This window comes from Lemur catta, chromosome 3 (assembly GCF_020740605.2).
Source record: "Lemur catta isolate mLemCat1 chromosome 3, mLemCat1.pri, whole genome shotgun sequence".
NCBI classification, from domain to species: Eukaryota; Metazoa; Chordata; class Mammalia; order Primates; family Lemuridae; genus Lemur; species Lemur catta.
This window is the reverse complement of record NC_059130.1, coordinates 28243541-28258332: the sequence shown is the minus strand read 5'-3', so window position 1 is coordinate 28258332 and position 14792 is coordinate 28243541. Positions and strand designations below refer to the sequence as shown.

The following is a 14792-nucleotide window of genomic DNA, read 5'->3' as shown; positions in this document are numbered from 1 at the left end:
AGCCTCCTGGATAAGTTCAGTTTGTTTTCTCTAAGGGAAGGCCGGTAAATACAGTCTCCCAGCCTAGGCAGCGGCCTGCAGCTGAGGCCCCCAAGGGCGGGAGTGGAGAGAGCACCGCCAAGTCAGACCCAGGGGCTGTTACCTCCAAGGTCAAAGCGCCAGTGATTTTCCCTTTGAGGATTCGATGGACAACTTCACATGAACTCAAAATGTCTGCAAAACAAAACACAACAAAACCTGAGAAGCCCTTGGCTGGGCAGGAGGAGCAAAGTGGGGAAGCAAGAGGCCGGGGCTATGGGGAAAGGGCCCTGGCTGCCGACCAGCTCCCACCAGCAAGTCTCTGCTAGTCCTGCTAACCCTGCCCAGGATGAACCCAGAAGAGAAACGCTGAGAAGGTGGGAGGGGCGGGCACAGGAAGAGCAGATAAAAGGAGAAGAGACACTATCATTGTTGTTCACATAATTACAGGGGTTTGGGATTTTATATTCTTCAATGAGCAATTCTACTGGGGACAGAAAACTGTTCACTCAACTCTGTTCTGAGGGTTTGGCTGGAGAGACAAAGGTTAAAAAGCAGAGAGGTTTCCTGTGAAGAGCAAGCACTTGCACGCTGGACCACGGCACAGCAGGCAGGTGGTCAAAACCCTTTCTCCAAGAGATCTCCCTTACTCAACTCCCGCCAGCCCCGCACCCTGGCGCAGTCTGTATGCACGAAACTGGCTATCAGAAGTCAGACCCAGGTTCTATCCCCCAGCTATGACATTTTCTTGCTATGAAATGTGAGGAAGGTCCTTTCACTTTTCTGAGCCTTATTTTCCTTCTCCATAAAGGGAAGAAAATGGTACACCTGTCTGACTTCTCTGCACCGTCTCCAAGGCCACACGAGAGGGTAGCACACCCTGCCAGCGGGCCACATTTGGGTTGGTACTCTGGCCCTTTTGGCAGGCTGGGGCTGCTCTTTGGGGCAGGAGGCTCCTCTCCTCTGGGCCACCTGAAGCTCCTGCCCCGGCTGGGCAGCTGGGACCCTCTTCATGCAATGACCCAAGACGACCTCTGGGTGGTGCTCCCAGGGAGCCTGGGAGATGCTTTTCCATCGTGTGTGTGTGTGTGTGTGTGTGTGTGTGTGTGTGTGATGCTTTTCCATCGTGTGTGTGTGTGTGTGTGTCCACCGCCACTTCTCCTCCTGATTATTCCTTCATCCTTTGACATTTTGTGTGTGTGTGTGTGTGTGTGTGTCCACCGCCACTTCTCCTCCTGATCCCCCAAAGTATTCCTTCATCCTTTGACATTTTGTGTGTGTGTGTGTGTGTGTGTGTCCACCGCCACTTCTCCTCGTGATCCCCCAAAGTATTCCTTCATCCTTTGACATTTTGTGTGTGTGTGTGTGTGTGTGTGTCCACCGCCACTTCTCCTCGTGATCCCCCAAAGTATTCCTTCATCCTTTGACATTTTGTGTGTGTGTGTGTGTGTGTCCACCGCCACTTCTCCTCCTGATCCCCCAAAGTATTCCTTCATCCTTTGACATTTTGTGTGTGTGTGTGTGTGTGTCCACCGCCACTTCTCCTCCTGATCCCCCAAAATATTCCTTCATCCTTTGACATTTTGTGTGTGTGTGTGTGTGTGTGTGTGTGTGTCCACCGCCACTTCTCCTCCTGATCCCCCAAAGTATTCCTTCATCCTTTGACATTTCGCCTAACCTAGACCTTGAGAAGGTCCATTTCCAGGATGTGGAAACTGAGGCTTTCGGGTGTGTAAGGCTAAAGGAACAGCACATCAGGAGAAGATCCCAAGTCTAGTACTCCAGCATCTGTCATTGACTTTCAAATGCTGGTTTTCTTCCACAGCAGAATCCTCTCCCAGTGAAAGCTTAAGCAAAATTCAAAGTACATAAAACATGAATCTGAGTGGCCCTGGCAGAAGCAGGAGCAGGAGGCCTGTCCTCTCCTCTCCCCACCCAGAGAACTCGGCCCTTGGGCAGCACCTGAGGTCCCTCTAGGGATCATGGGGCTCCAGAGCCCAGGTATGAAAACCAATGCTCAAGGGGCGGCTCTGCTAGGGGCAGATGCTGAAATCTGGGGTCAGATGGGAAGAACAGAGGCTGAAGGGCACCCTGAGGGCCTCTGCTGCCCACCACACCACTCCCCACTGAGGTCCCAGAGGCAGGCAAGGGCAAATCCTGTCCCTGAATCCTCGGGGAGAGGACGGAAGACGTCCCACCTTTCTCCAGCATGAACGGCTGAGTCAGAGGCGGGATGGTCCAGAAGTCGTCGCTGTCCAGGCTGCGCAGAGACTGCACAGGGATGGTAGCCGACTGGCCGAAATCTATGAACATGACCACAGCCCAGGTGTCCACTCTGTCCAGCACCCAGCACCTGGCCAGACAGAAGGAGGGAGGGAGGAAGGTTGTCCCATCGGTGCCGAGCACAGCAGTCCTCAACACAGAGGCTGGGAGAGAGGGGGACAGCGAGTCCGCTTTGCTTCTCCCCCCTTGGGTGCGGAGATGATGACAAGCAGAGAAGATCTTGAGAGAAGCAACAGCAGGAAAGAAAGCAGAGCCCAAAGGAGGGAGAAGCGAGGAAGGGAGGGCGCAGCTCTTCGCATACCCTCCAACCCTGCCCGGGCACACACCTGTTCCAGGCGTGGCCGTAATCGCCCAGGTGGTACTCTGCCAGACAGCGGGCGCCACGCTGCACGGCTGAGTCGTCCAGGTAAGGCTGCTGCTCCTCCGCCTCTGCCAGGGAGCTGAACAGTGCCTGCATGTTCTGGTGCAGAGTCTGTGGGTTGCACAAACGCAACGGCCTCATCGCCCACACTACAGCCACATCTGTACCCGCAGGTGTCACCCGTTATGTTAGCACCACCAATCTGCCCAAAGCAACAAAGCTACGAGGTAGAGGAGAGAATGAGGCTGAACCCAGGGGTCAGACTGCGGTCGCTCCGGATCTCTACCACTGCCCGGCCCCCATCACCACGCTCACCCCAGGAAGGCCCCACAAGAAGGCACAGAAGCCCGAGGGGGGCACCAACCTATACCTTGGTGATGTGCATGGCCCAGAAAAACGGGGTCTGAGGGACAATGCTGGTCACCAGCAGTCCCACCTCCCCGTGGATGCCGTGGATGACGGCCAGCCAGCTCAGGTCTTGGAAGCATTCCCGCAGCAGCAGCACCAGGAAGGAGCCTCTGGGGGGAGAGCAAGGGGAGTGAGGGAGGTGAAGAAGTGAACCAGACCAACACAGTCCTGCAGATGCTGAGCTGGCTGTGGGATGAGCGTTGCCTAAGCAGGACGGCTGTGCCCAGCCCCCGGGGAGGGGGCAAGACAAGTACCCGAGTAATCACAGGGCACCGCAAAGGAAGGCGCGTGCGGGAGAGCGCAGGAAGGGGAGGCAGCAGAGGGGAGAAAAGCACATCAGAAAACTGTAGAGAGAGACGGGCAAACTCCCTCACCGGCGGATTCTGAGCCTCTGACTGATGCAAGTGTGGACAGTTGACAATGCAGGATATGCCTCCAACCCCAAAGCAGCGCCTCCCCGGGAGACACACATTCCCAATGTCACCCTGCCGCTCCACTAACCCTATCACCTGCCTGAGCCACGTGTGGTTAGCAAGGCAAACCTGCTGCTTCCAAAAACAAAAACAAAGGCCACAGGCCCGAAGGCATTTCAAGTCAAACAGATTATCCTGGCATCCCTGATATTGAGAACGGTGCCCACTGTGAAAGCAAAGCAGGGGATACGGTGGACACGACGATCCCATGGCACCCAGGGCAGGGCACAGTCACAGGCCTTCCCTGTACAGAAATGGAAACTGGTTTTATAAGTCAGTGTGGGCCACAGCCTTACAGCCTGGGTCTGACGCAGGAGTTCCTGAAAACCTTCTCCCCGACCTCGACACCATCCCGCCCCACCCTCTGGGGACAGAATGTTCGTAGTCACCATCTCTCACCTCATTTCCATGGGAACTGCAAAGGAGGCTGCCCTCGGTTTCTCTGTCTTGCAGGGGTCAACAGAAGCCCTGGGAGTGAGCTGTGCACATGCTAGAAAGCAGAAGATGGAGTCCCGGGGTGCCAGAGCTCCCCCAGAAGATGGTTCATCCATCCCATGAGGCCTTGGCCCTGCCCTCACGGGCTCCCTTCCCCTTCTCAGCTTCCAGATTCCGCCTCTGGAGGGAGGGTGGGCTGCATGGTATTCTTAAATTAAGAAAGCAGCCTAGGGGAACAACAGGGAACAGGGATACTTCCTACACCACGGGCCAGCGGGGGACAGAGCTGAGAGGGGCTGAGGCAGAGCTGGTGCCCCGGGCCGGCAGGAGAAGCAGGCCAGGAGCCTGGGAGCAGGGCAGCTGGGGGTCTCACCAGCAGTTTGGGCAATTCCTTCACCAGAAGCCTGCTCTGAAATCTAGGGAGAAAAGGAAAAGGTATCACTCAGGCCTGGTAGTATTTATTTTATTGATTTATATGTTGAATTACTCCAAGTAGATTTGGAGACAGCTCCCATTCTGACACAGACTTTAGCTGACTTTGGAGACAGCCACCCATTTTCCTGAGCCAACCCAAAGAAAAGGTTCAGGAGCAGGGGAGGGAGACGGCGAGGCTGCAGCCAGGAGTGCCCCATCAGCAGTCACGGCCACAGAAGGAGCTGCCCAGCCGGCACTTCTTTCAGGGGGAAGAGGGGCAGTTGTCACACTGGAAGCAGGGTGGGTGGAGATGGGGCTGGGCACCCGGCCCCTCCCTTCAGCCCTGCACCCCTACCCACGCTGGTCTCCCCGTCCCCCTCACCTGGAAGCCCCAACCCTGGTTAAAGCCGAGTATCTGCCCCTGCCCACTTGCCTGCATCCAGCTGCCACCAGGGAACACACAGTTCCACTGCGAGCCCCTGGCAAGTCTACTTCCCTTCTCTGCAAAGGTCTCCTTCACGCCCTCTCTTCTTGTCACAGAAACCACCGTCCCCACTCAAACCCCACCTGACGAACTTGTCTCTTCGTCATGGGGCAAACTGGAAGCCATGGGTCCTTCCCCTTCTCACCACCCACAACACCCCCCCGCCCTGGCATCTGCCCTCTCTGCCCCTCCTTCTACTGTGGCCGCGTGGACCTGCTCCCACTCTGGCACTGGGCCTGTACCACCTCGCCTCAGCAAGGATGTCACCCCTGCAGGCACACCCCTCCCTCGTGGACCTTTCCCACCAGAAATAAACATGCTCCGTTGCCCATTTGGCAAGACCCTGCTGACCCCACACCCCTCTAATACACTTCTCTACTCCTCCCGCTGGAAGGGCCTTGAGTGCTGTTTACTTCCACACCCACATCCATCTCCTCTCGGGCTTCCCTGAGACGGCTCTGCACAGGGTCAGCAGTGACCCTCATGTTGCTGAATCCAACAGTCACTCTCCTGTTCTGAATTTACTTGCAGTATTCCTTCCACTCCCTCTTTCCAGAAACACTTCCTTCTCTTGGCCTCCTTGACCCCACACACATCTGGTTTTCCTTCTCTTTCCCTGGCCGGACCTTCTTAGCTCAACCAGTAAACACTGGCATGTCCCGGGACTTGGTCCTCGTGTCATCTGCATTCTCTCCAAGGCCATCTCCAGTTCCATGCTCTTAGGTACCAACAACGTACCACAGACTCTCAAAGCTGGATCTCCAGTCTTAATCACTCTCTGGACTTCTGCTCAAATGCGGAGACGCCCACCTGACAGGGGGGCCAGGGGCATGCAAACTCAGCAAGTCTGAACAGACCCTCCCGCACTGCTTCAGCCCGGCTTCCTCCACTTGGGTAACTGCATCACTATCTGCAGAGTGGTTCCAGCCAAAATCACCTTTCCCGGGATCCCTACATAAAACTCATCGGCAATCCAAGCCGCCTCTCCTCCAAAACGTGCCCAGTCCACGCACGCACCCCTTTCTTTCCATACCCACCACTCTAGCATGCGCCATCTCATACCCGGTGACAGCAACAGCACCACAATCCAGTCGCCAACAGACAATGTGATCTTTTACAAACGAAAATGAGATCACATTACATCCCTGAATAAAATCTTCCAACATCTCCCCATTGTGCTTACAAATAAAACTGCAAGTGTCCACCTTGGCTGAGTAAGGCCTGGATCTGAGCTCCTTCCCCCTGACCTCCTTCCCACCCACTCCCCCATCAGCTCACAGCTTCGGGCATCTGCAGGCCTCGCTCGGCCAGGGGTGTCCCTCCTCTGGGCTTCCAGTGCTGGCTCAGACTCCTCACTCAGATCCCAGCTGAGATGTCACTTCCCCACACAAGGGGCCTCCCTGAGAACCATCTAAAGGGATGACCCCCTGCTCCTCAGCACATCACCATGTTCTAATTCTCTGCTCTAATTCCCTGCTCAACCATCCAGTGCTTTCATTCCTACGTGACTACGCACACACTGAATCCGGTATCTCCTGAACCCAGTTATATGTTATTATTATTTTTTTTTTTTTTTGAGACAGAGTCTCGCTTTGTTGCCCGGGCTAGAGTGAGTGCCATGGCATCAGCCTAGCTCACAGCAACCTCAAACTCCTGGGCTTAAGCAATCCTCCTGCCTCAGCCTCCCCAGAAGCTGGGACTACAGGCATGCACCACCATGCCCAGCTAATTTTTTCTATATAGATTTTTAGCTGTCCAAATCATTTCTTTCTATTTTTGGTAGAGACAGGGTCTCACTCTTGCTCAGGCTGGTCTCGAACTCCTGACCTCGAGCGATCCACCCGTCTCGGCCTCCCAGAGTGCTAGGATTACAGGCGTGAGCCATGTTCTAATTCTCTGATTCTTATTATCTGGAATTTTCTTGTTTATTGCCTGTCTCCTACCTCTGGAATACAAGCATCACAAGAACAAGAATCCCATGCGTCTTCTGACAATTGCCTTGATCGCTGAGGTAACACCAGGGCCTAGAAAATGCCTGGTACATGTTAAGCTCTCAGTAAATACATGTGGAACGAATGACTGAAACAAGAAGTGACCTGGGTAAATAGCCTTGGTTTCCTCTTCTACACCATGAATCGCACCCGCCTGGATGTGAGCACTTAGCCGGGGCAGCATCTGTTCAGGACGTGACATGCAGTAGGACTTACAAAATAGAATCGGTGCAGCAAAGCACTGAAACTGTGGGCTCTGGAGTCAGACTGTCTGGGCTCCAGCCCGGGTTGCAGAACTGCTTGGCCGCTCGACTTTGGGTGAGTTACGTGGTGCTCACATCTGCAGAAGGAACAGCACCTTCTGCTGTCATTAAATGAGTTCACACAGTAAAACACTCAGCGAGTCTCGCTGAAGGGTAATTGCCGTGCTACATCCCATCATCCTGCTTCTCCTGTCCCTACAGCACAGCAACGGTGCTCAGACTGCCCTCTAGCCAAGCACGGCAGGTGCCTTCTCATTCAGAATCTCCTAAGACAGTTCCAAACACCAGTCCCACAAACCAATTATCATCAGTGGTTTCAAGCTAGAAATAATCATTAACACAGAAACATTTTAAACCATTTTTGGTCTAATTATTATTCCCTAATGATTTAAGAGATAAATATAACAAGTCCGTTTTGACACTTTGTGAAATTAAGTTCCAGAGGAAAATCTACATAATTATCACCCAACAACCACAGCAGGCACATCACCTACAGACAAACCTGGAATTGCAGGATGTGTCTGTGATGCAAAAGTGGCCGCACGGAAGCTCCAGAGATCAAGGCAGCGCCGCGATAGCTGCCAAAGCAGCCGATTTTAATTAAGCCCTATTGTTGCTACAAGCGCAGTTACCCTCGTGCCCAGATCAATCAACAGCTGTTAATTATCCCCTCACTTTGTTCTGGGACATTTCTACCAGCTGGTCAAGTGTTCGGGGAGCTACGCCTGCTCCGGAGCTGCGCTGCGAGAGGGAGCCATGGAGAGAAGAAACCAGGCAGGCAAATGTCAGCGGCCAGAAGCCCGGGGCAGGGACGATCCACTCCGTCCCCTCCACACACCAGACGGTCTGATCCACTCGGTCCCCTGCACACACCAGGAGACGCTGGGCCACTCAGGGAGCAGCTTCCCCACCTGCAGCCTCCCAGGGCCTTTGTTCTTTAAGCTCGTTAATGCCCGTCTCTCCCTGGGGAACTGCACCTAGGACTGCCTGAGGGCGCATCCTGGTGGATATTTAACATTTATGGCTTTCTAACCTCACCTGCTTCCCTCTCATCCTTTAATCATCCAGGTGATTCGTCTGCACTTCTATATGCCAGGCCCAAAATGACAAAGAGGAAAGATGCAGACCCTGTTCTCAGGGAGCTCGCATACAGCCACCCCATAAATACTCATAAAATGCCTGCGTCCCAGACACGGCCACCATGAGGCTCCCATTCTGGTGGGGGCAGCAGACACTCGATACGCACACAAAGAAGACGAGATGACAGCGATGAGGAAACACGAGGCAGGGGAGCGGGTGATGAGTGCCGGGACAGGGTGCTGTCTCAGGAAAGTCCTTCTGAGGAGGGGGCAGCTGAAGGGAGGCCTCTGGGAGAAGGGCTTTTGGGCTGAGAAGGCAGGTGCAGAGGCCCTAAGGCGGGGACGTGCTTGGCGAGCCTGGGGAGTGGCACTGGGGCTGGTGTGACGAGACATGCTCATCTCTTACCTGGACCACCTGAGATGGGTCTTCCTGCTTCCACTCCGGCCTCCTAGGGTCAGTGCTAGAGGGTCCCTTTAAAAGTTAAATCTAGGTGAAAGGACGAATAGACGGTGGCACATCCATACAACAGAACATCACGCAGCAATGACAAAAGAACTGCTGATGGTGCAAACACAAGGATGGAATCGCAGCAACACTCGGGGAGTGAAAGCAGCCGACAGAAAGCGCACACAACATGACTACAGGAAATGCCAGAAACGACAGATCTCATCTGACGTGGGAAAAACAGATCATGGCTGCTGAGGCCATGCAGGGGGGACAACCGACTGGCTGGGAAGGGGCTCGGGAGAATCCTCGGGGGACTGAAATGTTCTGTATCTTGACAGTGACAGTTCTGTATCGTGACAGTGGTTACATGGCTGCACACATCTGTCAAAATTCATCAAATCATACTCCTGAAATGGGTTCATCTTAAGTAAATTATACTTCAGTAAGTATACTTAATGCTTCAATAAAGCTGATTTTCTGAAACCTGTAAATTGGTTACGTGTAGTCATGAGTTCCCTGCTCAACCATCCAGTGCTTTCATTCCTACGTGACTACGCACACACTGAATCCGGTATCTCCTGAACCCAGTTATATGTTATTATTATTTTTTTTTTTTTTGAGACAGAGTCTCGCTTTGTTGCCCGGGCTAGAGTGAGTGCCATGGCATCAGCCTAGCTCACAGCAACCTCAAACTCCTGGGCTTAAGCAATCCTCCTGCCTCAGCCTCCCCAGAAGCTGGGACTACAGGCATGCACCACCATGCCCAGCTAATTTTTTCTATATATATTTTTAGCTGTCCAAATCATTTCTTTCTATTTTTGGTAGAGACAGGGTCTCACTCTTGCTCAGGCTGGTCTCGAACTCCTGACCTCGAGCGATCCACCCGTCTCGGCCTCCCAGAGTGCTAGGATTACAGGCGTGAGCCACCGCGCCCGGCCTATGTTATTATTTTTATTCTTACACAACCTTTCCATTCACTTGGATTTCCTGAATCTCTGGCTAAGCTTTCCCACAACCTCCAATGGCTTTTTGTTAACACCTCGTCTCTCAATTTTCCACTTTTCTTTCTGCCAGCATCACCTTGGAGTCTCACACCATCCTGCTCTGTCCTGGACTGCCTGCTGCACCGTGAGGGTTCTAGGACCTCCCTTGGTCAATCTGAGAAATCTCTAATCCCTCTCCTGGCTGGATCCCAGATCCCTTCTTTTTTTGGCTATTGCTTCATTCTATGGGAGCACATTCCTTGATAGCTTTCTGAGAACAAGTACATGAGGCATACATGTTTTTGAGACCCTACACTTCTGAACAAGGCTTTATTCTACCCTCATTCTTGATTGATTTGATTGGGGTTAGACGTTATTTTCCTAAAGAATTCATTAATACCACCCAATACCATATCCTTCAGTGTGGATTCTCTTCCCAAAGTTTTATCCCCAATATTCTGAAAAATTTCTATTATGTGCCTTAGTGTAGGTTTTTATTTCCCTATTCATTATCCTGCGCACTTATGGGTTCCTTTCAATCTGAAAACTCGTATCCTTCACCCAGGGGAGATTTTGTTATATCATTTGATAGTTTCTCCCCCACGTTGACGTGAACTCTTCCTGGAAGTGTTTGTTGAACCACCTAAGCTGATTTTCTAATTTTACCTTTCTTTTCTTTACAATTGTTTTACCACAAAAATGTCAAACAACAAATCCTCTCTCCAAAAAGCAATAATAAACCTTGACAAAATTATCAAAAGCAACCACTTCAGGACTCTGAAAATTGACCAAAAGCATACAACAAATTGAGAACATCTATTTTAAAAAAACAAAAAAACAAAAAAAACTACTAACACTTGTGTAAAAACAGTGCACATCACGTCTGAGGCTTTCCCACTCTCACCTCCTTAGGCTGATAATTCTACCAGGATGGGAAAAGCTGTGAAACCAGTAGCTTCAGAGGTGGCTGACTTGACTGGAAGCAGATTATGAAAACCCCAAGTGCCCGGCTGTTGTCAGAAACAGCCCCTCCTTGGTAAGCAACGGGAAAGGTCCTGGGCTGAGGATGTGGCCCTCCTGGCTTTTACACATCCTCACCTACAAAATGCCTATTCCTAGCTCTGCCCCATTTTTCTATCAGGTTTTTTCTTTCTTTCACCAATTTCCAGGAGTTTTTGTTCTGTTTTGTGTTTTTGTTTTTAAATAAATGATCTTAGTCCAGGAATTGCCAAACCTTTTCTGCAAAGGGCCAGGTAGTAACTATTTTAGGTTTGGGGGCCACGCAGTCTCTGTCACAACCAGTCCCCTCTGCTGCTGCAGTGCAGAAGGGGCCACAGGTGATCAAACAAATGGCTGAGGTTGTTTATTTATTAACAAACAAAGCTTTGTGGACACTGAAATTTGAATTTCATATAATGTTCATGTGTCATGAAATCTTCTTTTGATTTTTTTTCAACCATTTAAAAATATAAAAATTATTCTTAGAACTTCCACTCTGGGCAGATGAAACAGAAATACTTTTCCTGTTCCTTCTGCTAAGTACAACTAAAAGCCCTGGACATTATATATAAAACAAATGTAAGAAGACTGAGAGGTGGACAGAAGGAGGCAGGCTGGCTAGAGATCCCGGGACCCAAGGTACAACATGGTGATAAGTTCTCTGGGTTTTCCTTTTGCCTTATACATCCCAGACTTAGAACTAAAGAGGCCAGCAACCTAGAAACGCCCACGGGCACAGAAAAGAAGAAGAAGAAGAAGAAAAAAAAAAAAGCCCCAACAAAAGCCAGCTCTCTCCAGCCAAAGCACCAGAAAAGGGGAAGGCTAGCAAGACAGAAAACTTAGACAACTCCTCTGCTCCAGCTAAACACCACCAAAAAGAAAAAACAAGTGAGCCCACCTCCACATACCCCAGCAATGACAGAGTAGGGAGCCAAGACGTCTGCCCTCCCGGGGCTGGGATGAGTCAGCCCAACCCCCCCAGCCCAGTGGTGCCACAGAAGGCCAAGTAGGCAGCTAGGAATTTCATCCTCCTGACCAGTAACGAAACTAGCCCCATTCCCACCACCACCTTTCCTGGGTGTCAGTGGAGACTACTTGGGAAGCCTGGACTTCCACACCCATGAGCAGAAATAAGACCCCCACCCTCTCCCTCCTGGGGTGGTGTCAGAGGAGGTCTAGTGGAGAGTCAGGACTCTCCCTAGTGGCAATAGAGCCACCTGTGCCAGGGTGTCTCTGGAGACCACGAGCTGGCATTAGCAGTAACAAGGAGCCCCCTTGGGAGGCTGAGTGGGGAACTGAACCTCTATCCTCACCTGGCAGTATCCAGGCAGCACCCTCCTTCCCTGTTGGAGCAGTGTCGGAGAAAGCTAGCTAAAACCTCCTAAGGTTTAAGTAAGATCCAGAGTCTCATAACACAACATGAAAATGTCCAGGTTTCCAGTGAAACTCACTCATCATACCAAAAACCAGGAAAATCTCAAACTCGATGGAAAAAGACAATCAATACCTGCCCACACTGAGAGGATACAGACGGTGGAATTATCTGACAAATGTTTTAAAGCAGCCACAACAAAATGCTTCCATGAACAATCACAAGCACCCTGAAAACAAATGAAAAAATAGAAACTCTCAGCAAAGAAACAGGAGATGTTTAAAAATGGAAATTTTAAACTGAAAAATACAATAAAAAGCTCAGTAGACAAATTCTACAAGAGAATGGAGGGGACAGAGGAAAGAACCAGTGACCAGAAGGTAGAACAATACAAATTGCACAATCTAAACAACAGAAAGAAAGTAGACTGAAAAAAACCTACAGATGCCAAAAGGCAAGTGAACCCTGAACAGCCTAAACACAAAGAAATCCATGCCAAGACACATCCTAATTAAACTTCAGAAGACTAAGAACCAAGAAAAAAATTTTGAAAGCAGTCAGAGAAAAACACCACCTTACCCTTAATTGGAAAAACAATGTAAATGACAGCGGATTTTTCATCAGAAACCATGGACGCCAGAAGGAAGTGGCACAATGTTTTTCTAGTGTTAAAAGAACTGTATCTAGTAAAAATATTCTTTCAGAATGGAGGGGAAATACAAACATTCTCAGATGAAGGAAAACTAAGAATTTGTTACCAGCAGACCTACTCTAAAAGAATGGCCAAAGGAAGTTCTCTAAACAGAAAGGAAATGATAAAAGAAGGAACCTTGGAACATCAGAAAGTAAGAAAAAGCATGGTAAGAAAAAAATATGGACAAATACAACACACTTTCCTTCTCTTCAGTTTTCTAAATTATGTTTGACAGTTGAAGCAAAAATGTTAACACTCTCTGATGTGGTTCTAAATGTACACAGAGGGAATATTTAATTTCAATTGCAACTGCATTATAAACAGGAAGGGTCAAGGGATGCAGAGATGTTAAGGTTCCCACACTTCAGGTGGTAAAGCCAACATTAGTAGACTAGGATAAGTTATGGACATATAATGTAACAAGTAATGCAACCACTTAAAAAGATACACAAAGAGATGCACTTAACACTATAGATAAATAAAAATGGAATTCAAAAAAACATTTAAGTAAGCCTCAGGAAAACAGAGAAACAAAACACAGAACAAACAGAAAGCAAAAAATAAGACATTCTGTATCTTCACTGTATCACTGTCAATATCCGGGTTGGGACATTGTTTTGTAAGATGTTACCATTGGGGGAAACTGTGTAAAGAGTACACAGATCTCCCTGCATTGTTCTTAGAATTTTATGTGAATCCACTATTATCTCAAAATAAAAAGTTTAATTTTAAAAAAGCATTCTTAGCTTGGCAGCAGTATAAAATGTGCAGTGGGCCAGATTTGAACTGCTGGCCAAGGTTTGCTGACCCCTTTCCTGATCTGTTGTTAAATTATTACAAGTATCTTCTCTCAGTCCTTGGCTTGAATTTACCTTCTTTTATATTAACTTTCAAAGAAGTTTCATCCACCTTTTCTTTTTCAGTTGACTTTATGCCTTAACAAATCTTATCCTACTCTGAAATCACATATTCTTCTACGCCTAAAAGTTTTTAAGTTTTGCCTTTCACATTCAAGTCTATCATCCATCTAGAATTTATTTTTGTGCATGAAATAAGGTAGGGATATAATTTCATATTTTTCAACATGAATAAGCAATTGTCTCAGTTCAACTTATCAAACTGTCCATCTTTCCCCAGAGACCTACAACTCTGTCTGAATAATGAGTAGTTTCTGCATATGCTTGAGCTTCTTTTTGAGTTCTCTATTTACATTTTACTCGTCAAACTGTCTACCCCTAGGCCAATGCAGTTGGCCCTCTGCATCTGTAGGCTCCACATCTTCAGATTCAACCAACTATGGATTGCAAATATGCAAGAAAAAAAGATTAAAAATAACAATACAACAATGAAAAATAATACAAATAAAAAACAATACAGTATAACAACTATTTAGACAGCATTCACGCTGTATTAGGCATTATAAGTAATCTAGAGATGATTTAAAGCTGCAGTCCCCAACCCCCAAGCCGCAGGCAGGTACCAGTCCATGGCCTGTTAGGAACCGGGCCACGCAGCAGGCGGTGAGCGGCGGGCAAGCAAGCTGAAGCTTCATCTGTATTTACAGCCACTCCTCATCGCTCATATCACCGCCTGAGCTCCGTCTCCTGTCAGATCAGTCACTGTCTCCCATCACCCCGATGGGGCCGTCTAGTTGCAGGAAAACAAGCTCAGGGCTCTGATTCTCATTATGGTGAGTTGTATAATTATTTCATTATATATTACAATGTAGTAATAATAGAAATAAGGTGCACAGTAAATGTAATGAGATTGGATCATCCCAAAACCATCCCCTCTGCCCCTACTGCTGGTCCATGGAAAAACTGTCTTCCATGAACTGGTCCCTGGTGCTAAAAGCTTGGGGACCACTGATTTGAAGTATATAGGAGGATGTACATGGATTACATGCAAATACTGCACCATTTTATATAAGGAACTTGATCGTTGTGGATTTTGGAATCTGTGGTATTTTAGGTCCTGGAACCTATTCCCCACAAATATCGAGGGATGACTGTACTACAGTGTCTTATAGAAGGGCAAGGCCTCTCATCTCCCTTTTCAGAAAGAAGTGTCTTAAATATTCTTAGGCT

General features: G+C 49.1%; 1 protein-coding gene across 1 annotated transcript in view; it reads right to left on the bottom strand.

Moving 5' to 3' along the window:
* The window catches only part of TDRD10 (tudor domain containing 10), a 39858-nt gene that overhangs the window by 534 nt on the left and 24532 nt on the right, over positions 1–14792 (bottom strand). The window contains exons 7-13 of the mRNA XM_045545207.1: positions 8616–8681; positions 4352–4394; positions 3943–4033; positions 3033–3180; positions 2628–2773; positions 2217–2371; positions 143–213 (exon numbers count right to left, since the gene is read on the bottom strand). Of these exons, the coding sequence (XP_045401163.1) occupies positions 143–213; positions 2217–2371; positions 2628–2773; positions 3033–3180; positions 3943–4033; positions 4352–4394; positions 8616–8681 (720 nt within the window). The remainder of the gene's footprint in view (positions 1–142; positions 214–2216; positions 2372–2627; positions 2774–3032; positions 3181–3942; positions 4034–4351; positions 4395–8615; positions 8682–14792) is intronic.